Source organism: Python bivittatus, unplaced genomic scaffold (assembly GCF_059951505.1).
Source record: "Python bivittatus isolate LINGU-HERP-01145 unplaced genomic scaffold, Pbiv_v1 ctg000700_np1212, whole genome shotgun sequence".
Taxonomy (NCBI): Eukaryota; Metazoa; Chordata; class Lepidosauria; order Squamata; family Pythonidae; genus Python; species Python bivittatus.
Window position 1 is genome coordinate 10291524 of NW_028277098.1, and position 26178 is coordinate 10317701.

Below are 26178 nucleotides of genomic sequence, written 5' to 3' on the forward strand. Positions count from 1 at the left end.
GTTGCATTAGAAGAAAATAATGGGGATCAATATTATGCAAGAAAAGAGTACAAAGAACAAATACATAAATACCAAAATAGAAATAGTTCCTCTTAATGAATATATAGATGAATACTCCCAAAAAATTAACATACAAGCTCTAGTCCAATGCTCCATGTGCACCCCATGCATATTATTTCACCACTCACTCTATGAGTAAGAAAATGTAATGGGTGGCCACAAAACCCCCTCTTGATTAATTAAGGATCTAAGGGTGGAAATAAAAGAATATGTACTGAATCCCTTTTAGAGTCTCCAAATAAAAAAAAAAATCATTCCAAATCACAGAACAGCAATAACAACAACAGAGCATATAATTCTGAAACTTCTTCCGTAACTAGAAAAAATTAATGTTAGAATGTCTTTCTAATGAACAGTATAGGTGGTTTCTTGTTTCAGTAACTATGTGGCATCAAGAAACCATAAAATCAACATTCATTTGGTCCTTTGGGGATAGTACAATATAAACAGACCTTCTACCTTCATTGAAAATAGGTTGTAGACTCCATTTCACATGCCATCAAGACATTGAGCAAGACTGACAAGATTTCCACCATAGCTGGCCATTATAGGAATGACCCCACCAAAAAAAAAAAAAACCTGTTGCCCAATTTATCTCTCCTTATCTCTCTCTTTTCCCTTCCTATCCATTTTTTCATACAGCATCATCTCTTTTTAGATTGTAAGTCTGACGGCAGCATGTTTTCCTTAATACATAAGCTGCTCTAGGAGTCTTTTAGGCTGAAGGGAAAAGCATAAATGATTTCAAATAATAAATAAATAAAACGGAACACTTATGAGAATTACTGACATGCAAAACCCACTATATTCCCAACTTAATCAATACACAGTTCAACAGCTTCTGTCTGCAGGTGTTTTAGAACCATACTTGCTCTTGACAGTCCCGTTTAGCTTGTTGTTCATTGCCGAGTGCTGTGTTTGCTCTCTGAAGAGCTTCCTGAAGTTCAGACTTCATACTGGAGAGGTTTTTCTTTAACTCGGAAAGCTACAAATGAAGCATCAAGAATCAAACTTTCATTTTTCAAAACCGTTTATCTAAAAGAACAGTATAGACGTGAAGAACTATCAGGTTTTTAAAATAACAATGATAAAAATATCCTGGATTTGGCTAATTTAAGGTCAAGTATCTGTAGCAGTTGACACAATGAAACTCTTCCCCAAATAAATATCCTTAATACATTTCTGCCTGAAGATGCTCCTGTGATGGAATGTGTCTATAAAGAGGAGGGTGATGTGGCAGATCAAGGCTATCAGGAAGGAGGGGGTGCATTCCAGGAGGGGAAAGGAGGCAAAAGACAATACAATCTGCAGGGGGAGTGTGGGAAGCAAAAGAGGTTCAGGACAGCCACTCCCTAGAATCTCCCAGGGTATATCCACTAGTTGCTGTAGTATAGTTTTAGTCTGGCAAGATTCTGTCTATAAGGTGAAAGCAAATAAAGGAACTTTACTCAACTGGACTGTTTCACTGTTGTTCTTGGGCTGGGTCTGACAGCTTCCAAATAACTATTGTTAATGCAGTTATAGAGGAATCTAAGAACTTTTAAGATTCTGTCTGCCTGCAAACTGTTAAAGTAGAAGTGAGTCAAGAGACATTTATATCTCTAGCATCTTTGGGGGGGGTTAAAAAATGGATCTTGTGCAGCTTGCAATGGGAGGGGATTTATTCAGGTGACCTATAAAACTTGTCCAAATAGCTTTGGGGTGAGACAGAGGGTCACAAAACTTAAGCTTTTCCAGATCCCCAACCAACCATTTTCTAATCCCCAGCATGCCTTCAATTTGGCCTGTCTCATACCAGATTTCTGATCTGTGAAAGATCAGGCTCAAGGAAAGTGAAATTCAATACTGGATATTCCCATCAGACATAGAAATACAAGTAATCCTATGAATCCTTAGACCTTTAATACACAGTAACTGAATTCAATTCATTGATTCAATCTTTCTTTTCTACTGAATATAAGTTGAAAAGTACAGATACACCAACTGCAGGTAAAAAGTATCTGGCTCCCTAAATCTTTTTGTGCAGCCTTTCTCTGCTGCCACCGATTTTTAATGAGTAAATTAAAATTATTTTTCATGTTTTAATTATGGATAATCTGGAAGGCAAAGGAGAGAAAGAAACAGTGACTGGCTTTCAAAAACTTTGTTTTTATTTTGGGTGTTCTTTTACCATGCCTACTTAACCCTTCTTCCACCTATAGGCAATCCCAGACATACTCAGTAAGCCAGATACATGGTCCTCAACCCTCAAAAGATTGTGCTGCCAAGAGTAACAGAGACAGAGCGATGGACAGAGAAAATTTCAGAAAGGGAACATAATATGCATGAATCATATCAGATGACAACTATGTATGGATCCAGTATTTTAACCCTGCAATTCCAAGTTGGGTAACCTATATTCAGAAATTTTGATTCCAACTGTTAACATATTTATATCCAAGTAATGGTATTCAACTACTGATGAGAAGCTCAAGGAGGTTTCCATCAGTGGAATAGCGTGGGAAACAATTTTGCATAAGCCCTTCTCCCCACCGTAACTTTCCATAACCTCCAACATCTTCCAGCTGGAACTGCACTGCCTGTAAAGGAAGGGAAAAGTACCAAAATTCACCTCCCTCACTCTTTTCTCCTGACAGAAAACGTCCCTAGATTAGAGTTTCCCATCAGTGAAAGGAGATCAGTTACATCTTGTAACATGATTTCTAAAGAAAATGTTTTGGATGGAAAACAATAAAAATAAAAAAAAAAGTCCTCATTATTTCAAGTATTATCTTAATTATTTTAAAATGAGCAACAAAGTGCTTAATTTTCAGTTCTTCAACAACTATGGTTCTCTGGAAGAACATAATACAAGATGTACAAGATGACAAATAAAAGCAGACCAACTCCTCGGCATCTGAAATAACATGGACGCGAACTTATTTGGTGTGCCCAAAAGACTGGGCCAGATTGCTAGGATGCAGCCACAAGAAACAAGAAGCATTCCAAAATGCTGCAACAAGAAAATAAACATATGATAATCCAAAACAGGCACACTTAAGACCTTATATGTCCTTATAATAGTCTTCTTCTTTGGTTATATACAATAACAAGAAAGTCTGAGGCAGAAAGGAATCATACTGTTATACCTGTTGTTCCATGTTTTCTATGGCTTTACGTTTCTCATCTTGAAGTTCCTGTTTTTCTTTCTCAGCCTCCATTAGCTTCTTCTCAAGCTGGGAATGATACTCTGAGGACTCTTTCAAGCGGGCTTCGACAGTGGCACGAACTTCCTCAGTCACCTACACAATAAGATGAGGTCAATACAAGAACAAAGCGTATAAAGGACATGCGCAGATGCAATTGTATTACATTTTTCTTCAGCATGGAAAGTGTAATTGATATATCTTAAAGACAACTCTGTAGGTCCAAATTCTGTTATTTAAAAAAGGTTAGGGTTAAGACTTAACAGCTAGTCTTCTCTTAGCCTGAGGAATCTGTTGTAAGTATAAAGCAAGTCTGAAAGACATTCCTGGAATAATGGCATGCTTTACAGTTCCAAAGACAAACAAAAACCTATATAAGTAATACATCTGGGGAAAGTCAATGCCATTGCAGCATTATCTATTTGCTCCCATCCCATTTTGAAAACACAGTCATTGTTTTCAAAACACAGCTGATTCATCTGATTCATTCAAGGAAAAATAGAAATCAGAATGTAAAGGTTAGGCATATTACAGCATCTGATGAAGTGAGCTGCACCTCATGAAAGCTTATGCCTTTTCATAATTTTTGTTAGTTGGAAAAGGTGCTACCAGACTCCTGATTTCTTGCCACCATAGGCTCTCCTCCTACAATGCATATTACCACAGGCATTCAGAGAGCACATAAATCTTACAATAGATTACATCCAATGAAGATAAATCAGTTTATGGGACATACAGTAATTTTTGCATGAAACATTCACATCTTACTTGTCTGATAACTGCTATCAAGGTGGCTTAATACATTTTAAAAACAATATTGAAAGAACCAAACTGAACAATTAACCAGTCAAAAGTTTAGAGCAAAACAACTAATTTCGTTCGGAGCCTTAAAAAGGCAATATTTTGCTGTAGTGAGAGAGAAATGCAAATCTTTTTGGAAAACGCATTCTAAAATCAGACTGACTGTCTTGATTCCTCATCTGTCATATTTTCAAGTGGAGATAAGAGAGGACACAGGGTTAAGTGGATGAAAAAAAGTGTCAAAACACGAGTTCTTGATATATCAATTTTTTTACAGTAAAAGTGGGCAACCCAGGTTCTTCAAAAGCTTGCTTTGTATTTCCAAAGCCCTTCTGACCAATGAATAGCTGCTACCTGATATCTTGAGGTGATAAATACATGTGAACTATGGTTCAAGGCTAAGGTAGGCTTAATCTGTTAAACAAAGAAACTCCACGCATCTTCCAAATGAAGGGGGGGGGGAATAGCCAAAAATATCAGCCCAATCCATGTGCATGATGTCCTCCCAGCTATTTTACATTATCACCCAAACCACTGAGGGACTTGACCCATCCCCCCCCCCCCGCCCAAATTAAGTGCAGTTCTGGTCCACCAAAGATTAGCCATCTCTGGCTTAGAGCTTTAGAAGGACAAAGACTAACATTCTGAATTTAATCTGAAAGAAAACTGGCATTCAGTGACCCTGAAACAAAATACAGATGATAAGATCAGGAGGCTTTCATCAGATGGCAATCTGGCTACAACATTCTGAAGCTGTTCAGAAATACTTTCTAAGGGGTATCCCTCTATGGGCATATCAGAATAATCTAAGAAGGACTGAACCAACCCTGGTCACGGCCATTCATCCCCAAATTTGTCTAAGATCAGATATAACGGGCAAAAGATCTCCTGGTCACTGTGGCCAACCAGGAGCAAGGCTGAAGTGACAAGTGTTCCTCTGACCCTTAAAAGGAATCCTTTTCTCTTGCTACAGGTTCCAATGAGAAAATCCTTACGTGGAATTTCATCATGGAAACATAGTTTCATACTTGACACATTGTCCATTAGGGGATAATATTAAAAACATATTACCTGCTTTTCTTTGTTAAGGGATTCTTCAAGGCTCACAACCATAGTTCGGTACTGCTCCACATTACTTGTGGCAGTCTTCAGCCTTTCCTTCAGATCATTAACTTGGTCATCAGATTGCCTCAGTCGACTTACAAGATCATCCACATCCTCACCAATACTAGGTTGGCCTAAAAAGTCAGAAGCAATATATTAAATCAGGATTTATTAACTGAATGAATAGTGTATCTATAGTGCATTTTGAGTGCAAACATCTTTTCTCAACTAATTAACTGCTGTCAATATTTATTCACAGGTTTTTTTTTAACAGAAAAGGAGGAAGACTACGATCAGCAAAGAAGGTTACATTTGAATTGCACCGTTTAGAATATGTATTAAAAAAAACCCTCACGAAACAGCACCTCACAAAACAGCACCTTATAAACAGCTTCTTCAAAATATCGCTGGCACATTGAATTCTACTCATCATGCTAAGGTCCCTCTCCTCGTGTACCCAAGTTGGGCGCAGGTTCTACCTGGAAACATGCCCTTTTCCCCCTTACCTTGGCCAGGAGCTCTCTGCAATGACTGAGAAGCTATTTGAGCTTCCATATTGTGGAGCTGCTGCTTTAGTGCTGCAATCTCCTTTTGAGCATTCTTCAGCAGCTCTTTTGTGTTAGCATGAAGACTCACTTCAGTCTCACACTGCCTTTTAGCATCCAGGAGGTGAATCTGAGAAGGAACACGAGTACTTTACTTCAAAGCACCACATTTAATTTACCCAGAAAACAGCTTAAAGCACACTGTTTTCCTAAATATCAAGACTGCAGCATTGTTTTGGCTTTTTCTCTCAAAAATGTACTCAAACAGAACATTGAAACTTACCATCTTCCTTTCATTGCTAAATAAATATTAAAAACTCCTTACTCCAAAATTGTAAAGGTTCCAAGATTCACTTAGCAGCTGAAATCAACCATCCCCATCCTGTCCACATGGAAGCCTATAATAATCTAAACACAGAGTCCTCTGGTATAAAAGCACTACGAGACTTATAATTCAAAATATCTGGAGAATATTCTCTTGTCTCCCACTGGCATAGAAGAAAAACTGCAACTAGAAAGCATTGTTGTACATCCCTGGCTCTCTTAAGGCAGTAGAAAGGCATATGACTTCTACAGCAGCATATGAAGGGCCAGAATTCAATAGAAATAGACTAGCTCAGAGACAATTAATCTTTTTGCAAGATGACTGCAATATGCATTACGAGTACAGTGTATATAATGTGCCTTGGCATGATCCCGACTACATCCGATGAAGCCAGATGAAAAACAGAACCGAAGGGAAAGCAGGGAAAAAAGCCTTCTACTGGCATGGGTGACCCAAATGTCTACTACCTGTGCCAAAACTCAAAAAGTCACGTCTGAGATCCACTTTGCCTCCATCCCCAAAAAGAATGATGTGAATTCCTAATGCAAATATAGTAACTTTAAACAACTTTTCTATTTTATAAACAGAAACTCCTCCCATTCATCTTCTCCGCAAGAGGTCCCCATCCCATGACACAATGGTTGAAAGTTGGCAGTAAGCCCCATGCCCAGATGAAGTCTTCTTATAACCATCCCATACACCACAGTGATGGGAAGATGTTTTAAATATGTTCACTTAATATCGAATCAAATTAAATTCACTGAATTAAAGCTTCTCTTAAAAACTTATATTCCATTCCTTGAGCCAGATCCAAATAGCGATAATGAGGAGAAGAAAACAAACTGCAAAGATTAGTATGAGCAAACCCAAGAATCCTTTTGGATTCTGTTTCACCATTCTGTATATTGTTAAGATACCAAACTGTTCCTCCAGAGATTAAGATAACCTTCCAAATATGGAATTTATAATATTTTGAATTAGAAGTGGCTAAATGCTTTCCTATTAAAAAATGAATACTACTTAGAAAGTCACATGAACATCTATTTTCTTTTATTTCTAATACTTACATCTTGATTTTTGGAAAGTGTATGCCTTTGTTCCACCTCATTTTCCAGTTTTTTCTTCATCTGGGCTATTTCTCGCTCCAACTTCTCTATTTGATTATTGAGCCTCTGTCGAGTTTCTGTCTCTCCCCTTTCCAAAATTACCTAGTAATAAAATACATTTTGCTATGCAATATCTTTGCCAAATTTTGCTCTATTTATTTACCAAGCATAATCAATAACAGCATTACACATCTGTAGCATGTAGAACTTAGTGGTGCTTTAGGACATTTTTGTCCATGTCTATAAATACTGTGGAGAATAAAGAGAGAAAAAAGTGAGGCAATACAGTTGAACATACCTGAATAGATTGCAGGTTAGTAAGGAGCAGATTTTGTCCTCTGTGTTCTGCTATTAAAGATTCTTTTTGCTGAGTCAAACGAATTTCAGCCATTTTTAAGATATCTTTTTCTTTTTTCAAATTCTCTGCTCTCACCTTGGAAAGAGATATTTCATTTGACATTAATTAATTCAATCCACGTAGCATTTCAAATCTAAATTCAAACAATTGTTCAACATCTGAGTAGATCATGTCAAAGTAGATTAAGCAACTCATGGTTAGCTCTGCTCGGTTTTTTCCTAATCTTTTGGGGTATGTGGTAGGAAGATATAAGCAGTTCTGTAGAAGAAAATAACACTGTGATTCTAGAATGTCAAAATCTTGTTTAGTCACTGGATGGGTGTGGGCATCACATGAAGTTATATTCTTTCCACTTGACACTGTCTCTGATTTCTTTAGGAATCTATCTTGTTTTTTCCCAAGTCAGACTTACAGAGACATCAGAAAGAGCCAAGCAGGATCAATCCAGCATGTATCAGCATACTGTACAAACAAGGCAGTATTCCAAAGAATGTTAGCTTAATGAAAGGTCATCATATGCCTATTATCTTTTATTATACTTCTATATTTATCTCATATTCATTCCAAATTCAATTTGGCTTATGTATTACTCTTAAGATTTTATATATTGTTTACCATCAAGCTGTTTCAAAGAAACATACAACCATACAAATTACTTAAAAAATATTACAAATAGTTAGAATAATGTGCAAGTTGATCTTTCAGATAATCCTGAGACTTTTAATGGCTGACAGGAGATTTTGAGCTGGTCCTCTTGGATCAAATGTCTATCTATCCATCATACTGGGTCCTATTTACTAATGAGAACAGCACCATCTTGCACTGATGATGTTACCTAGTTGGGTAATGAAACATCTGCAAGCAAACAACCAAGCTCAGAGGGCACCAAGAGCTGCCAGTTTAACCAGTTCAACCCTGAGCTACAGATATTCTCTTCTATTGGTTCATCCAATTTAGTCCCCTACAGAAAGATTGTATTTCAATCCTTAGAATCTTCAACTAGCATAGCCAAAGTAAAACATTTCTGGAGGATTCCAGGCTGGGACAGATAAAGCTAAAAAAGGCTTCTTAGAAGTCTTTCCACTACAAAATAAACAGTACTAAAAAAAAAAAAATAGCCAGTAGCAATCACCTCTGCCACAGTTAATTTTTCATTGGCTCCTCTTAATTCTTGAGTCATTGTATTGATGATCTGTTCTTGCTTTTGAGTAGTTGCTGACAGCTTCTGAATTTTCTCATGCAGTGATGTGATCTCTCGCCGATATCCCTCTACATTATCTTGCAACATCTCATAACTTCACAAGGATGAAGACAAGGAAGATTTTGTTCCATTGAAATAGATGTAACAAAAGCAAAGAGGAAAATCAGAACAAAAAAGTCTTATTAAAATACAAGTGGAAGAGAAATTTTGCAAGATTCTGAAGTGGTTACATTAGCAGCCATATGAACCGCAGAAATAAGGCTACTGTTTTCATGACATTTAAAAATGTTATAATGGGGAATGTTTTCTATTCATGATTTCAGCCATTCTCGTTAAAGCCAGTCATTCAGCTTTATTTATTATGATAAAAATTAAATTATTTATAAAGCATTTATACATGAAAATAAATACCCCCCCCCACATTCCTTCTTTTTCCTCTGCAACTATAAATCACCATTTCCTACCACTGGAAAAGCTCTGGGTTCATTCAGATAATCTGAGGTACTCTTTTTTTGAGGAGGGTGGAGGGAATGATGCATATATATGCGTGTATTTTATCCCAGCTTCATTAAAATATAGGGATTTTTGAATAAGGGTCACTTTAGTCTTTGAGAATATTTAAAATAGCTTGTCACTCTGAATTAAGAAGTGACCTACTCAGTCAGATGCAGGTAACACAATAAATTATTAAATAAAATTCTCCCCAGTATTTATGTATTAGCCTAGATGGATGGCATCTGGCCGACTGCGAGTACTCTTAAAAATTGAAGCAGAGTCGGGATAGTTTGTACCTGTCTGGGAGACCATCGGGAAATTCCAGGACTGGGAAAGAAAATAAAACAAAACAGCTAACAAAGGCAATGACAATCCTTTCCCATGCTATTGCCAAAAACCTGTGTGGATATGTCCACTGTCCAGGTCAGTGTTTCTCAACGTTGGCAACTTTAAGATATGTGGACTTCAACTCAACATATCAAGTTGAATATGTTCAACTTCAACATGCTGGCTGGGGAATTCTGGAAGTTGAAGTCCACATATCTTAAAGTTGCTAAGGTTGAGAAATACTGGTCTAGGTAGTCCCAAAGAGTCAAGCTCAACTTGAGGGGGACTTTCTCTTTTTATCTTTATTTGCATTTTAAGCAGATGGCAACATTTTTTAAAACCCAGACTTGTTTCAGAATTACAGAATTATGTCAATTTGGTAATGTACAAAGGCAAAAATCATAAAAATGCAATTGATAATATGCAACAGGTAGTAAGTAAATGCACCTTAAATTAATGCAGTAATTCGTTATTTCAGGGAATGCATCAAAATCTGCACAACTAAGGAATTCTTATTTATTTGGTCCAAACTTACAAATCCACTGCTATCTTTTTCCATCATATCTATATTTTACAATAAGACTCTAACGAAATTCCAAAGGGGAAAAGGAATTTTGTGAGATACCACAGAAACTGAACAGAAGATTGTTAACTAGCGCAGACATAGAACTACCACATCTTTTAAGCAAAATTAGGAAATAGCAGATTGCATGTTCTTCTCACCTTGTGATTTCAATTCAACCATCCTTCTTTATTGAAAATAAAAGGTGAGGCAGAAATTATAGAGAAATGCATTCCATTCATGAATGAGAACCTTTCAGCTTTTCCCACTTCCACTCAAAACGAACAAATTGTTCCCTCCGGGAGGGAGAACAGAAAAAATATCTTTATCCCTTGTGGGTATGGGCCTTTCATTCATGCACAGTGTATCCATATGTGTTAAACACAATCTCATGTTGAAAACAGTAGTTCGAAACTAGCTATGATCAGCAACAGGTGCCAAAAAGAGACGAGAGCGGGGGGAAAAACAAAACCACCACATCCCAGTTCCAAAGCGTAGATGATGCTTTGCTGACCAAATATGCAATTATCAGATGTTTTTCCCAAAACTGTGCAAATTGATAAACTGGAATTTTCTTATTAGCAGTAACACATGCCAAATCAATTCTCCAGGGATTTCTTTTAATGAGCATTCCTATTTTGGCTTACCGCTTAGAGGCGAATTCAAGTTGGGTAGAAATCTTTGTATTCTGCGACTTCAAGTCAGTAACCTGTTCTTGAAGCTTCTCGTTTTGTTCATTCAGCAGTTTGTCATTCTCTGCCTTTTCTTTCTTATAATTCTCAAAAAATTCCTGCAGCTGTGGAGTGCATGGAACAAACAAAAATGTACAGAGGTAAACAAAAGGCTGAATAGAAGAGAAACGTATCTGATTTTGTGAGTGTGTGAGAGGCACAACCATACCTGTTTAAGGGCAGCCTTTGCTTCTGCTGCTTCTGTTGACTCGATCACTGGGACTGAAGCTGGAGTTGAAGCTGGAAGGGAACCTGACAGGCGCTTAGGGGTTGATGTCAGAGAAAGTTCCTCTGGCAAGATGCTTGGAGCTAAATTACACAGAAAAAGAACATCTGGAATACAGGGAGATTCTATGGGGTTCAGTGCCCCCCTTATCCTCACAACATCCCACTGAAATTAGACTACGAGTGAAATCCTGACCCCAGGTGATCTAAAGAGATTTATGATAGGCTGAGGAACTGAACCCAGGCTCCCTAGTTTTAATTTAACACTCAAACCACTTGAGTGTGCTAGCTAGCTGAGAGTCACATGCATCAGCCAGAACAAGAGTTTGCAAGATATTTTAGGTGATAATGAGTAGCATGTTGGGGTCAATTCCAAAAAGCAGTGGGTAAGGCAAGAAATAAATTTCAATTCATTTCATTTATATCTAAATTTATTGAGAATCAAATACAATTAATGTTATTCTCTATTCATGTGTTTCCTAGTTTTTCCCTTCTGTCACATTTCAAATTCATTTGGTAGCAATCTTTGGTGGTCTTGTTCACCTCTATGTAAATGTTTCCTGTAGTGATATATTCACTGGCTCTGGCATTCAGAGCTAGAAACACCAAGGTCAACCTGTTCTATAGTTTGATTAAATTATCACCATGACAACATGCAACAGAATAAAAAGGAAATGCTTCCTAGAGTCCAGCTTGACTTCTGGTGACTTCATAGACATGGCCATGTAATTGTCTCGGCAGAAACCCAGAAATGGTTTGCCTTTGCTTTCCTCTGGAATTTGACCTTTCAGTCTAGCTTGCAGCCTTGTTATTTCCTGGTGATCTCACATCTACGTGCTAATCATGTCAGACCCTGCTTAGTTTTCCAAGATCAGTTAGATTCTAGCACACAGCTAGATGTATAATAACTTAAATTATAACAGTGAACAAATATTACAGGACATAACACAAAATAAAATATGCCTGTTGTTTGCTTAAAATTAAAGGCCAAAGTCTGTTTTCCCTCTTTCCTGTTTTCATGCAAACATGTAAAAAATTCCATCATAAAACTAATATCATAGAAACAAGGAAACAGCAATAAAATAATCCTAAAATGTTAGATCAGCTTCTCTTCACTCTCTTTTGCACTATAATTCCCAGAATTCTCAGTCAGCATTGCCATTTTATAATAAAAGAATGAAAGCAAATGAAAAAAACGAGTCTATTTCTCAGTGCAAGGGTAACCACGGTGCAACCTACGATGGGAATGCTTTTAATGATGAAAAAGCTGGACAGGATTTTTTCAGAAGCAATGTTGCAGTTCTTATAAAAATCAGTAAAGAAATGTCTGCAACCCTGCCCAATTCTGACCTTGCAATGGAATGGCAACTCCAGTAGTCTGTGCCAGCAAAATCCGATACATGTCACGCTGACGAACTATGGAATCTACAAGCTGCATTTGATGGTGGCGTGACTCACGCAGCTTTTCTAGCTCAGTAATAGCTTCTCCAAGTTGATTCTGGAGCTCAGAAATCCTATCATGGCAAGAAAACAACGTTACTTATGTTAAAATATGAAAGTTATGGAGCCAAAAAGGAGGAATAATGATAATTAAAAAAAATAAGAAATAAAATGCACTAGTAGAGTTTTGAATCCAAAGTGGAGGTCTGAACTACCTCCTCTAGTATACTGTGATTTTCGCTTACAAAATGGGCAGAACAAAGTTTCTGAAAAGTACATAACTTAAGAAAATGTTTAACAAACACAAGTATTCTTTTATTTCTGCCTATATTTCTTCATGCTAGCTTTCTGAGTTTTTCAAATTTGACTAAAAGTGTAGGTTTTTCAAATTTGACTAAAAGTGCAGCTACTAGACAAGAAGGAAACAGTGAGTATGCATCTGAAGCTTGATCTGACAAAGCAGCCAAGATCGGCCCCCCGGCAAAAAAAAGATAAAGAAAAAAAAGTATAGAAGTTAGTGAAAACAAAACATCAGATGTACCATGAAGTTTCCTTTTCCACACTGAATGGAAGATATCCTGAAAACTGAATTACTCCCATGTATTCCAAATTTTACCATTACTATTTTGGACAATTCTTATAACATTATTTTTTTACTTGAATACCAATGTCAGTATGAACAGAACCCTGATTCTAGACCTTAACTCCCAGGTTCCAAATTCATTGCCAAAGGGGGAACATACTTAAGAGAAGTGGCTTCTTGTTCTTCTTTTTCCTTAGCATCCCCCAGCTCTCGAAGAGCTACTAAGAGGCGTTGATTTTGCTGCTGAAGTTCCTCGATGTTTCTGTAGGAGACCAGGTGCTGACTTATTACTTCAGAAGAGCTGCTGATGTCTGCAGAACTCACTTCATCACGGATGACATGATTACCTCGGGCTTCTTCAAGTTCCATCAACAGCACCCTTATCTTCAAAAAGAAAAACAGATTATTCAGGCTATAGAATTCTAGCTTCCATTAAATAAATACATATTCTTCATTCTTCCAAATTTGCAAGGTATCATCTATTATCACACAAATCCATTTCCAGATTTTATTCAAGCTTCAGGAACATTCAGTTAGTATAACTAAATTCGAATTACTTTCTTTTCATTTTTGGTGGTTTCCACATCCATCCTTAAAAATATCCCAAAACTGGTCAAAAATCACATTGCCGACATTCAGCCGTTTTGCTATCAAAATTTGGTAATGGGATTTCAAGGTGCTGAAGGTTAATGGGAGGCTTAGGAGGTATATATGGCCCACAGACTATCCACCCTTGAATTAAAATAACCAAACATCTGACCATTTTCAGTTATTTTCCCTTCAGGATAGGAACCCAATTTTAGACCAAAAGGACAAGGATCCCCTATTCTTTGCTTTGCTCAAGTCTTTCCATATCCACTTTCTCTTTTCTGACCCTCTTTTATTAAGTATAAGATGAACTCTATTTCATTGGCATGTTGGCTCAGTCAAGGTGATCATCTATGTGTTTCACTTTCCTCCTGTGGAATATAGGAAGTCTAGCTTAACAAGGCATCTGCTGGGGAGAAAAGAGACTAAAGCCACATACAAAGTCTTCACACTTGTACTAAAGAGCTCAACAATTCACATTTACGACTATGTGAGAGGTTTACAGATATTCTAGTTTCATAGTACAAAATACATTTATTTGTAGGTATGTAGTTGAATGTGGGATAAAACGGTTTATATATATTTTAAAAAAATAAAGATGAGGCTATGACTGAGAATATTATCTAAACATGACATTAAGAAAATAGTCTTAATTCTGCATACTTGGAATTAATTCCTAAGGCTCTGCAAAACCATTCAGAAGGGCAATGGGCAAATGCCACTGTGTACACACCGAGTTCTTAGTAAGTCCTCCCCGTAATACAGTGTTGTCCAAACTTGGCCACTTTAAGATGAGTGGACTTCAACTCCCAGAATTCCCCAGCCAGCCAGTTGAAGTCCACTCATCTTAAAGTGGCCAAGTTTGGACAACACTGCCGTAATATCTTGAATATCCATGTGCAAGCACAGATGATACTTCCATCAGGACAATTTGCTGGCAATCCTGGTTGAAGCAAGGGCTCTTGCCTCTTATTTCCACGTCAAATGCTTCAAACGAGAAATGATCTAAGAACTAACCTGCTGCGACAGATCTTTGACTTGGATTTCAAACCTCTGGTTCTCTCTTTCAAACACAGAAGCATGCTTGTTGGCTTTATCAGCCTCTTCTTGTAAGCGCTGAATTTCCTGTAACCCAAAATCAAGCATGATGAAAACTGAAAACTGATCGATGCTTTTGAAAATCGTAGTATTTGCAAAAAATGAAATAAAGAAAAAGAAGAAAAGGGAATAATTTATATTATTATTCATCACTCATGATCATTCACGTGGTCTTAACGTATACTGTATGTTTGTACCAGACTATACAATGAATAGTCCCTGTGAGATGGGCGGTGTCTAAATTCGAAAAATAAATAAATAGATAAATAAATACATTTATGGCGGTCAGTTTACCCAACTTTGAGAGAGAGAGAGAGAGAGAGAGAGACAGAAATTAAACATATACTATAAATGCTATACTACAGACTAGCAGAAGCAACTTAAATTTCTACACTGTTCTCCAATCAAGGCTCCTGGTGAAAATGGTTGTTCAAATACATAAAGAAGTAAGTTCTTCACACTGCTGTATAGTTTATAGAGCAAATGGGTATCTATCTTCATAATGTCATCTCATTCAACCAAATTGTTAATAATCAGTACAGTATGACAAATATACAGTAACTCCTTAACTGTATTCTTTACAATACATGAGCGTTACTTTTTTATTTACCACATTATACCAGCGTTCACCCAAATCATCTCAAAGTAGCTAACAGTAAAACAATAACATCACCTTAACTCAAGTAATAAAATCTATGGACTGATTCAAATAGACTAGCAATCTATGATTGAGACAATATATTGTAAATTGCTTGTGGGATGCCAGGAGAGAAGCAGCATACATAAAGAAAGCCCTTTACAGTTATAGAGCATCAGACAAGGTGGCTCTCCAAGTTGCGGAGGTGACTATAGACACCAAGGATGTAGGAACCTAAAGAAGATCTCAAAAGGCCTCAGAGCTTGGGAAGACTGAAATAGGAATATGTTCTGTCTAACCTATAATTACATTACTCATCACCATAGGTCAATGTTTACATAATCGGCATGAAAGGGGAAAAAAAAAACAATAGAAAGAGCTGGACCAGGAAGAAATAATTTAGGTCATAGTCTGATCCTCTGTCCCAAATTGTCACCATATTCATGACAAACTAATTACAGAAGAATGTTGAGGAGTCCTCAAACAATATAAAGCACTGAACCATACAATCCCTGAAATCACACGGAGCAAAACTTGACAGGTGGTAATACCATAAGTTCCACTGCTTGTTGAGATAAATGCACATGACTCAAAAAGTGAGTTTATCAGGAACAACGTTAGCATATGTGGCTGTATGCACATATATATATTCTTATTTATGAAGCTTTTAAATCTGAAACCTCTACATGAAGTCTGAAGTGTTACCATCCAGTCAAAGCTGCATTACAACATTCTGTTTATCACAAAGCTCAGGTCAAGTGGCAAACATCTGTTTTCTTATTAGATTGATGTATACTGTAAGTCATCCATTAAATTTTGGTCTCAAATCTGAAGTTGGTGAGTTGCAAATGAAGAATATTTTACTGCTTAGAAACAGTATAGCATTCTACAGCATATTTGTGAAGATGGTTTTATTTTGCATCTGAACTTCCCTTAGGTTTTATACTGACCTTCATAGCTTGCTCAAGTTTAGCAGAAAGACTGGCAACAGCTTTTTGTGAGCGTTCATATTCTTCCCGCTGACGCTTGAGAATGGGTGCTTTCGCTTCCACTTCCTGCACTATTTCATCCAAATATTTATTGATCCTCTTATTCTCTAATTTTTCCAGCAGCAGCTGATCCTGAGCTTCTATGTATGCATTGTAAAGCTGTGTTGACAGATCAAAACAGACAATAATCCTGTCCAACTTTTTAATCAAAAAAGAACTTTTCAATTTATCACACAGTAACATGTTTGAGGGGCTTAACTGTCCCATATAAACAATCCGGACTTCTTTATTTTACATGAAATAAGCCTTTCTAGCAGCCTATGCACAGAGAGAAGGAATTTAAAACCGTAGCAAAGAATTTGTCCAAAAAGGAAAATTAAAATACTTTTGTAAATTACTACAATCCAATTTTAAAACTGAGTAAGAAACACATTGTACAAACTACATTTACATATTTTTCTTCCTTTTCCTATATGGATTACGGCCAGTGATATCATATCAGGATAATCCCAAATACTCCTTGTTGATATTGAAAAATAATCTCAGTTTTACACTGGATTACACTGCCATACATCAGAAACATCTCAGAAACAACCAACAGTCAATTACAACCACATGGCATCACTGTAGCACACAAACCAACTAAAGCCCTCCAAAACATCTTAAGGAAACCAAAAGACCCAGCAGCCCAAGAAGAAAAAACAGGAGTCATCTACAACATACAGTGTAAGGACTGTAACAGCCACTATCTAGGACAGACAGGCAGAAGACCAGCAGAGCACATCCATGAACATCAACTAGCAGTCAGAAGACACAATGAAAACTCCTTAATCTCACAGCACATGGACAGACTCAACCATAGTTTCAGCTGGGAAACTGTGAGCATCCTAGACCAAGCTAAATCCAAAAACATTAGGGAATTTCTGGAAGCTTGGCACTCAGACAAATCAGCCATCAATAGACACATAAAGATAAACCACATTTATACATCATTCAAAAGAGACAATAAAAAAAGCTAAGAAGGAAATAAAAAGACCAGAACACATTCTCTTCACCAGCCAACACCCAGATAAGCAGGGATTAACACCAGACAAACTATCAAGCAGAAAACCCTAATCAAGGAACTACCAAGGAGAAAACCACACCCCCATCAACACTTGCAGGGCAAGCTACTGTATAGAAACAGGGAGAAAACACCACACTCACTAGTACTGATGACGTTAAGTTAAGAGAGCACCAAGGACTCCACATATGTAGCTCACAGTTCAACTCTGAGCTACATATATTCTCTTTTATTGGTATCATCTCAGTTTAAACTCTGTTCTTATGAATGTTGCTACCACCAAATATATGAACTTGTAAGCAATACAGTATTATTGAGTTAATTCCTACCTCAGTTAATTTCATGCCAGGCTTGACCACTTTCGCAACAGCAGCAGCTGTAGGAGACATAGCTGCCAGCTCATCCTCTGAAAGGATGGCCCCTAGAAAAGATTAAGGTCACAGCATTTTTAAAAGGTGATTATTAATGTAATAAGCAGTTTAATTAAGCAATCTTCCTCTCACATATTTTTACCATACTAACTGTGCTCAGATATCCCAAAAAACACCAAGCTGAACAGAATAAGCCTGATCCCTTTTCTACCCAATGTGCCACCAGAAAGATTTCAGATCTATTCATATATTAGCTCCAAAATGGTGGTTAGTTTTAATAAGGATTAATTTAAGAAAATTTGAGAAGTTGCATGTCAAAATGTGCTTTGAGATTACCCATGATTAACATTAACTAGATGCTTAATCATGTTGGGCAACATGATATAACAAACTATATTAACTTTTCAAATTAATTTTGAAGTCCTCCCGGCTACACAGTAGAAGTCAGAAAGAAGAACACCAGTGCCCAGAAAGCTAAGGGCCTCACTATACTATGTTAAACTATGAAGACATTTAGGAAACTGACAGGACTTCAGGTATTAAAACTATTCAGCAATCTTGATTCAAAGAGAAAGGGTGATTCGCAGCATGTTGCATTTGATTTATGGAGTTATGTGCGTGTCCATGTGCACTCCAAATCATCTCTTCCCCTTTAATCCAGATCTCTGCATAGCCCTACCAGATACTTAGAGGTCAGGCTAACCTGCACTGTTTTGATTAATCTAATTCTTGCAAATTACAACTTGAAATTCTTAGTTTATGCATTAAAAACTAAAATGGTCATGAACATTGCTCACAAAAGTCCCTGTTAGAGAAAGCGCATGATTTTTGAGAAGACAGAAATTACAAAATTCACACATGGGAAAGTAATTCGTTTTCAAAGCATTTTTGGCTACTTCATTTTTAATGCTACAATTGTAGGTACTACAATGAAATCAGCTAATGGTAATGCTAAGTGGCCCAAATTTTAAACTGTCTGTTCCCTAGAAGTTACCAGACCTTTTCGCTTGGTAGCTGAAACCAGATCATTTGCGTTGTCCAACTCTTTCTCCAACTTGCTAATCTTTTCCTTCAGTTCCTTTTCAACAGCAGCCTTTGCTTGCTCCATCTCAGCCAGACAATCTCGTGTTTCTTTGTTAGCTGAGAATGGCAGAAAAACACATTGGCAACAAGTGTTTAAGAAGAGTTACAAGCATGTCCTATGGAAAGTCATGGTACTCATGACAATATGACAGATACTTCTACCACATCTGGCCAGTGATTAAAACAGCCTCTTTAGTAATCCACTTCACATAATTATTAGAGATGAAGAAAAATATGAACAAATGTAGACTCACATTTCTCAAATAGCATCTTCCCTCTTCCCAATGAAAATAGCCAGTATCTTTTGCAAGTGAGCAAGCCACAAACAAAATACATATAGAGTAAGGTTAACAGATAAAATAGCTAGCATTTTTTAATGGAAAAGTTATTTTAAGCTGTTTGTGGCTACATTTTTGCTTTTTTTATGTCTGTAGGTTTTATGTTTCCGGAAAACGTTTTTGGAACTTTAAGCTGTACTGATTTTTAAAATGCTGCTTTATTGTCATTTTAGATACTAACAGCCATTCTGACAAGCCATATTTTGGCAAGATATAAAAAGTGACTTATTTCATACCACCCTTCTTTGGCATGCTTAAAGTAGCTTGGGGCCTAGGCTTGATTTCCTACAAATGTTAATTGGCAGGATTACAGAAAGCAGCAGAGAGAAGTGATAAAGCCTCAGTCAAAATTCTAAATTCTTCAGTGATATAATCCTTACCTTCACCAGCCTCTTTGAGAAGTTTGTGCAGCTCCTCCACTGCTTGAGTCAACTCATTACTCTTTGCTTCCAAGTCATCTGCAGCACTCTAAATGCAACATATTGTAACTGAACCAGGAAATAGTAACACGTATTAAGAGAAATGTGCAGTTCCTTAAAGGTTGGAAGTGGACACAGGCTGAAACCTGTAAGATATTGCTGGGAACATGAAATGGAATTTGTACAATGTAAAAATCATAACCCCAGATTAAAAAGAAGCCTATGCCTGTCTGCTCAATATGTTAAAGAAATAAATAAATAAGGCATGTGTTTCTTCAAGTTCCTCTGAAAGCAGATTACATGGAAGTGTTCTCTATGATTTGGGATCTGGTAATTAGTAGTGCGACTGAACATACTTGCCGTTATTACATTTTGCATGAATTACACAAGGTCATGCTAGTAACTACACACTATAAAAGGGGGCCTTTGGCAATTTATTGCATGAAGACGAGACAGTTCAAGCCACAATGTTTCAGCCCAGAACATTTTACCTAAACAAGATAGTTGCCTTTAATTCTGTGATATGTTTTTCATTTCCTATTAGGAACTGTATTCCAAAAGACTCAAAGTGTGAGTCTCACTGTCCCACAGACTATCAATATGACAAAGTGATTGCAGTCACGATCAGATTCAATGCTTACCCTAAGGTTTCTCACTTTCTTGAATGTAGGAAAGAGCAATACCTTGTAAGCTCAGACACTCTCTTCTAAATTCCCTCCCCATTTCAGCATTATCCAAGGTTAATCTTACATCTATACAACCATCAATACTGATGTGTGATTATTTTTTAATCATAATTTGAAACCATGTTTTAAGCCATCTTGCAAATCTTGAAAATTAGTATATGTTAGCTCCATAATTTATAAAGAACCTCAAAAAATAAACACTGTACAGTAGTTAAACCTAAAAGAATAAATCCTGCTGCAACTAACACTGGATTCAAACATTTGATAAGCAATATTTGTTTGCCTTCAGCTGAGTGTGTATTATATGAATTAGACCATTACAGTTTATTCAACAACTATAATTAAAAACAGGCTTAGCATTAAGTATAAACATAGCCACTGTAAAGCTCATCCAGCTAACCATAGTTAGTATTAGCACTTCTTATTTATTTATTTAATTTTTCCCCTGCTCATCTCCCCCCAATGGGGGACTCATTAAGGTTCTTTATAAATTATGGAGCTAACATATACTTATTTTCAAGATTTCCACGATGGCTTAAAACATGGTTTCAAATTATGATTAAAAACATGATATTTATCATGTTAATTACAGTTAATTTAATTTAGTAAAGGAAAAAGAGGGGGAATTCTCATGGAAGAGAAAAATACATTAGCAACACTAGATATTTCACACAGATTTAACTCCTTTCCTTCCACTCCCCTTAAGCCTCCTTAAGGCAGTCTCTGTCACCTTCAAGCCGAAAAGCTGTCAAATTCCGTCACCTGGAGCATGACTGGAACTGGGAATAATTTTTCTTCCATGCAGAATGCATCATATTGGCAGAATTCACACACCACACTAACTATAACCTGATCTGTCCTTTAGCTGAGCATGTTTTGTGGATCCAGCTCTTGTGATTTAAATATCACAATTTATGGCTTGACATGTAAATAACTCAAGGCTTACTCAATAAATAATGGTTAACATACCAAGGTTTAATGCAATGTCTGAATTCAGCCAGTAATTATGTAAAAATTTAAATGAACATCTATAGCCTAGCTGTAATCCTATGCCCATTTACCTGGAAATAAATCTCAGCAGAATTTAGTTTTAGGTAAACTTGAAGATTAAGCTGTTAATGCCTTAGCCTTCAAGGCTGCATGGCATAAGTTTTTAATAATTATTATTACATATAATTATAATATCCACTTATATGAATTCATTAATAAGTGGCTATTTATACTATTTATAAGCAAGACCAGTCCAAAACTACCTGAGGTACACCAGCAAACACTACCAAGGTGCCACCTTCTTTCCTGCACTGGCCAACAGGCTGTGCAATGCCATGTATTGTCGAAGGCTTTCACGGCCGGAATACAATGGCTGGTGTGGGTCTTCCGGGCTGTGTGGCCGTGTTCTGGAAGTTTTGTTTCCTAATGTTTCGTCAGCATCTGTGACCGGCATCTTCAGAGAGCAGGAGCACAGACAGGAGCAGTTCTCTCTGTGCCCAGGATGATGTGACCCTGTTGTGGGTATTTATAGAGATCTGAGGGGGGGGGATTGGGGGTGTGTGGTGGGGGGAAAAATACAGCCTGCAAAAGGTCAACGAACTCAGCTCAACCACCAGGACGTGTGAGCAGTTCACACAATGAACATAATAATCACCCCCAGCAGCCACTCATTAACAACTCAATAGAAGAAAAAACCCTGCCTAATCCCCAGGAAGATACACACATATTCTGACACCAAAACAAGCAGCTACTCATTAACCCAACCCCCCCCGAACCCCCCACCACACCCCCAATCCCCCCTCAGATCTCTGTAAATACCCACAACAGGGTCACATCATCCTGGGCACAGAGAGAACTGCTCCTGTCTGTGCTCCTGCTCTCTGAAGATGCCGGTCACAGATGCTGGTGAAACGTTAGGAAACAAAACTTCCAGAACACGGCCACACAGCCCAGAAGACCCACACCAGCCATTGTGCAATGCCATCTTAAAATCTGAGGACTTATGACTTCTCTGCAGAATGCAAGCTAGGAAAAATGCTCCCATTCCTAGGGGCACTATCAACTGTTTTATTGCAGTGACAAGCATACCACTTAAAGCACTGTTTTTTTCCAGTGTGACCAACTGGCATTGGGATTCCCCCAACTAGCAGTTACTGACCAGCCCCTGTTTTTTTCTCTTTTGGACAGGGAGGGTGGACAGCAGCAGGGAAACAGGGAGACCACTGAGCTCTCAGCAACCTAGTGGCAAATGCACAGAGGGGTGCAATTTGTTACCACTGTTGATCCAAATGGACACCATGTCTCCTCAAAGGGCTATCCTCTTTCTAAGTACAGAAGATGAAATCTTGAACAAATAGTGAAATCATACCTTGTATAAATTAGATAACTTGATATGGGCGTTTAGTTCATTGTGGAATCTCTCTTCCATACTAGCTTGTTGTTCTTTTGCCTGAAAAATTAACATACATATTTAGTTACCCTCTAAAGTTCTCAACAACCAATACATTCTTACATTTCTAAAACAATTCAATATGTTACAAAATCCTGAAGAAATACTTTAAAATGGTACAAAGGATAAAGTCCTTAACATTAGTAACATGAGTTAGTTTTCAACACTGAATTCCCACCAACTGTTGCTTCCATGTATTGTCCAAATGCCATAGTATTTAGATAGACGTGATCTAAATATGCCATAAACTCCACTGCATTTTTCAAAATATAGATAGTCCTTACTTACTGACCACAACTGGGACTGACGACTCCATTGCTAAGCAATGCGGTCATCAAGTGAAATGTCATGTGACTGCACCAACTTACATCAGTTCCAGCTGTGGTCATTAAGTGAATCACCACAAGTAGTTAAGCATGATGTTGCATGCCTGCAACTTGTGACTTTCTCCTGCCTTCCCCATTGACTCTGCTTGTCGGAAGCCAGCCATGAAGGTCGCAAATGGCAATCACATGACTACGGGCTGCTGTAACCTTCGGACTGGTCATAAATCCCCTTTTTCAGCACCATTGTAACTTCAAACCATCATTGAATGAACAGTCAGTAAGCAAGGACTACCTGTATATGTGAAATACAGGAAGCTACTAAAAGCACTTCACCAAGACTATACACATCCTTCCTTGGGAAAAAAAGCAGTGAGCTTTAAAAGACCCTTTGTAGGAAAAATATGAATGAAAGCAAAGCTATCTCAAAACCTGGTTTAATGTTGCCAAAAAAAGAAAGTCAAGCAATGACAATTATATTTACCTCTTTCAATTTTTCCAAAAGATCTTCCACGTGTTTTTGTAGATTGTCATTAGATTGCTTTAGTCCAGTGACTTGTTCTTCCAGTCTGGAAACCTAAGGAGTGATGCAAGATAAATATGAATAACCATCCTTATATTTCTCGATTTTCTAAGTTGCAAGGCTAGAACATTACATTCAATTAATGTACAAGAAATGTTTCCAAGTTTCTAGTTATGACTTTGATTAGCTTTGCTACTATAAAACCACCTTAAAAGGAGCCATCACAGTTTGCCACAGTAATATGGCTGTGCATACTTGGGAAATGATCTGGATGAGATCTTTCAGGATACAAGGGTGCGGCACTATTTTTTCTCAGGTCTGAAAAATGATGGGGTTGTTTAAAGGAGACACAGCTGCTTTAAGGAGTCAATTCCTTAAAGCAATAGAGTCCCCCCCCCCCCCCCCAGGCTTTCTTGCTTCAAAGAGGTGCCGCACTTATGCTTCCCATGCTTTTTCAGGGTGAAAAGCCCGATAATGTAACTATATATAGTGTGAAGTATTTGCCTCTCTCTTGATTCTATCAGTCAAGATTTTCTTTCTGCGAATTATACTTATTCAAATATTAGAGCCCAAAATATGTGCAGTATGAATTTTCCAGTTCATAACATTCTCAATTGGATAGGCAGATTAAATTATGTTTAAAAAGAAACTGAATTCCTCTACCTCCTCTTTCTTGTTCTCCAAGCCACATTTGAGCTCCAAGATTTCACTTCCTTTTTCTCGAGCAAGGACCAGAAGCTCATCTGTTTTTGCCTTCAGTTCAGTATTCAGCCAAGTGTTCTGATTCTGTAATAATTCCTTTTCTTGTTCCCACCTCTGCTCACGATGCTACAAATATAATTTTAAAATATATGAAATGTATTTATTTCACACTTAAAAAAAAAAGCTAAAGGAAAGAATAGCTCAAAGACATACTACAGTATAGAACAGAAGTCCTATCAAGATAGATTTGGGGCAATTCATATCAATCAAGCCTATGCAGTTTCCTAATAAGATTGTGTAGGTTTTACTCAGAAGGGTGTAAAATGCATTCAGTGGCTTGGTTCACACAAACTGTCATGTGTTTGCCGCTTAGCTAATTCAGTAAACCATGGTCAAATAATTCTTTGTGTTTCATGTGAATGCATGTATGTATGTCACTAAAATAAACCACCCCAACACAATCTTGCTATTATTTATTCCAATTTTTTAAAAACCTGTCTACTACATGCTAATTGCATACGTTCCCACCCCTTTTCTGCATCTTTTGTTCTCCAAGAACAAGTTACTGAGATTCAGTGGCATAATTCTGCACTGAGTGGGACATGGAAGATAGTGAAAGGATAAGCAAAGCAGGAATTTAAGCTATTGAAAATGTTAATGCGCCTACTTTAATTTAAAAAAAATCAAAACAAAAGGCATGAAGCAAAAATGCAGGCCCCAAAATTTCAGACCAATGCCTGTTGGTGACATCACATCACTGTCATTAAGGTTTAAAAAATGGGTCAAATGTCATAAAAACACTTGATTCCTCAGGTCTAGATCATAAAGTGCCTCATTTGTGAGAAAACAGTTATATGACCCTTAGAGATATGTACAACTTTTAAAAATGAATAACTGAAATAAGATAGAAAGAAGATCTCTGATTATCTCCTGCATACAACTGAACAAAGGATATCTCACTAACAAACTCCCTAATACTCACTTTTACAGAAAGGGCTGAGGTCTGAAGCTCATCCAGTTTTAACTGAAGCTCTACCTTTGCAGTGTTTGTTGCTGTAAGTTTCTCATTCAGACGTTTAACATCCTCTGCAAAAAAAAAAAAAAAAAAGTTTCAAGAAGATGTTAAAATGCCCAGTGTGAGTTAAGACAACAGATGTTAAAATCAACTTCTGAACTGAGCTTGATCCAGTTTATGTTTATAAACCTTTTGTGACATTTCAGATTTTTACTGTCCTCCTTTCAATTCTCACAACATTAGATGTATATGACGCATCTGACGATGCTGGAATTTAACAACTGAAGCATAATCTAAAATCTCCCTTGTCCGCTTTCCCATATTCTGCTCATTCTCAACAATCAGAACGACTTCTTGAGTGTCTCCTTCAAGAGAATCAGCAAGCAACTAACTGTATAACAAAGAGGGAGGGCAGCTCTCCAAAACATTTCACTTTGAAGATTTACTCCAATGTATTTATTTACAGAATTTGTATGCCGCTTCAATCCTAGACATGTTACTTCTTTTCTGACAGAAATGAGAATTGGGCAGAAAAAAGCACCCATTTGTGTAAGCCAGCATTTCTGTGTGAAGGGGTAAAAATGACTCCTTGGAGTTTTGTACCACCTATCCTATACTCTCAGGCTATTATCAGAGAAGTCTGGGTGACAATAAGGTAGGCTTTGACTTATGACTGGAATTTCTGTCACTAAGCGGTGCGGCCATAAAGTGTGACATTGCATGACCGCATTGCTTAGCAATGGCAATCATTGCCGTTGTTAAGCTAATTCCACTGGTCATTAGCCAAGGACCCACCCCAATCCAAGCCATTCCAGGCTTGGTCCCTCCCAGCCCCGAGCCTTAGTAAGGTTAGGG

General features: G+C 37.4%; 1 protein-coding gene across 1 annotated transcript in view; it reads right to left on the bottom strand.

The window, feature by feature from the left end:
* Positions 1-26178, bottom strand: part of TPR (translocated promoter region, nuclear basket protein) — a 59751-nt gene that overhangs the window by 27045 nt on the left and 6528 nt on the right. The window contains exons 5-24 of the mRNA XM_007436930.4: positions 25291-25394; positions 24270-24434; positions 23568-23660; positions 22680-22760; positions 19596-19683; positions 18794-18934; positions 17753-17844; positions 16322-16519; positions 14654-14761; positions 13209-13432; positions 12376-12539; positions 10970-11109; positions 10717-10865; positions 8617-8779; positions 7425-7559; positions 7088-7228; positions 5657-5825; positions 5118-5284; positions 3189-3341; positions 929-1045 (exon numbers count right to left, since the gene is read on the bottom strand). Of these exons, the coding sequence (XP_007436992.1) occupies positions 929-1045; positions 3189-3341; positions 5118-5284; positions 5657-5825; positions 7088-7228; positions 7425-7559; positions 8617-8779; positions 10717-10865; positions 10970-11109; positions 12376-12539; positions 13209-13432; positions 14654-14761; positions 16322-16519; positions 17753-17844; positions 18794-18934; positions 19596-19683; positions 22680-22760; positions 23568-23660; positions 24270-24434; positions 25291-25394 (2792 nt within the window). The remainder of the gene's footprint in view (positions 1-928; positions 1046-3188; positions 3342-5117; positions 5285-5656; positions 5826-7087; positions 7229-7424; positions 7560-8616; positions 8780-10716; positions 10866-10969; positions 11110-12375; positions 12540-13208; positions 13433-14653; positions 14762-16321; positions 16520-17752; positions 17845-18793; positions 18935-19595; positions 19684-22679; positions 22761-23567; positions 23661-24269; positions 24435-25290; positions 25395-26178) is intronic.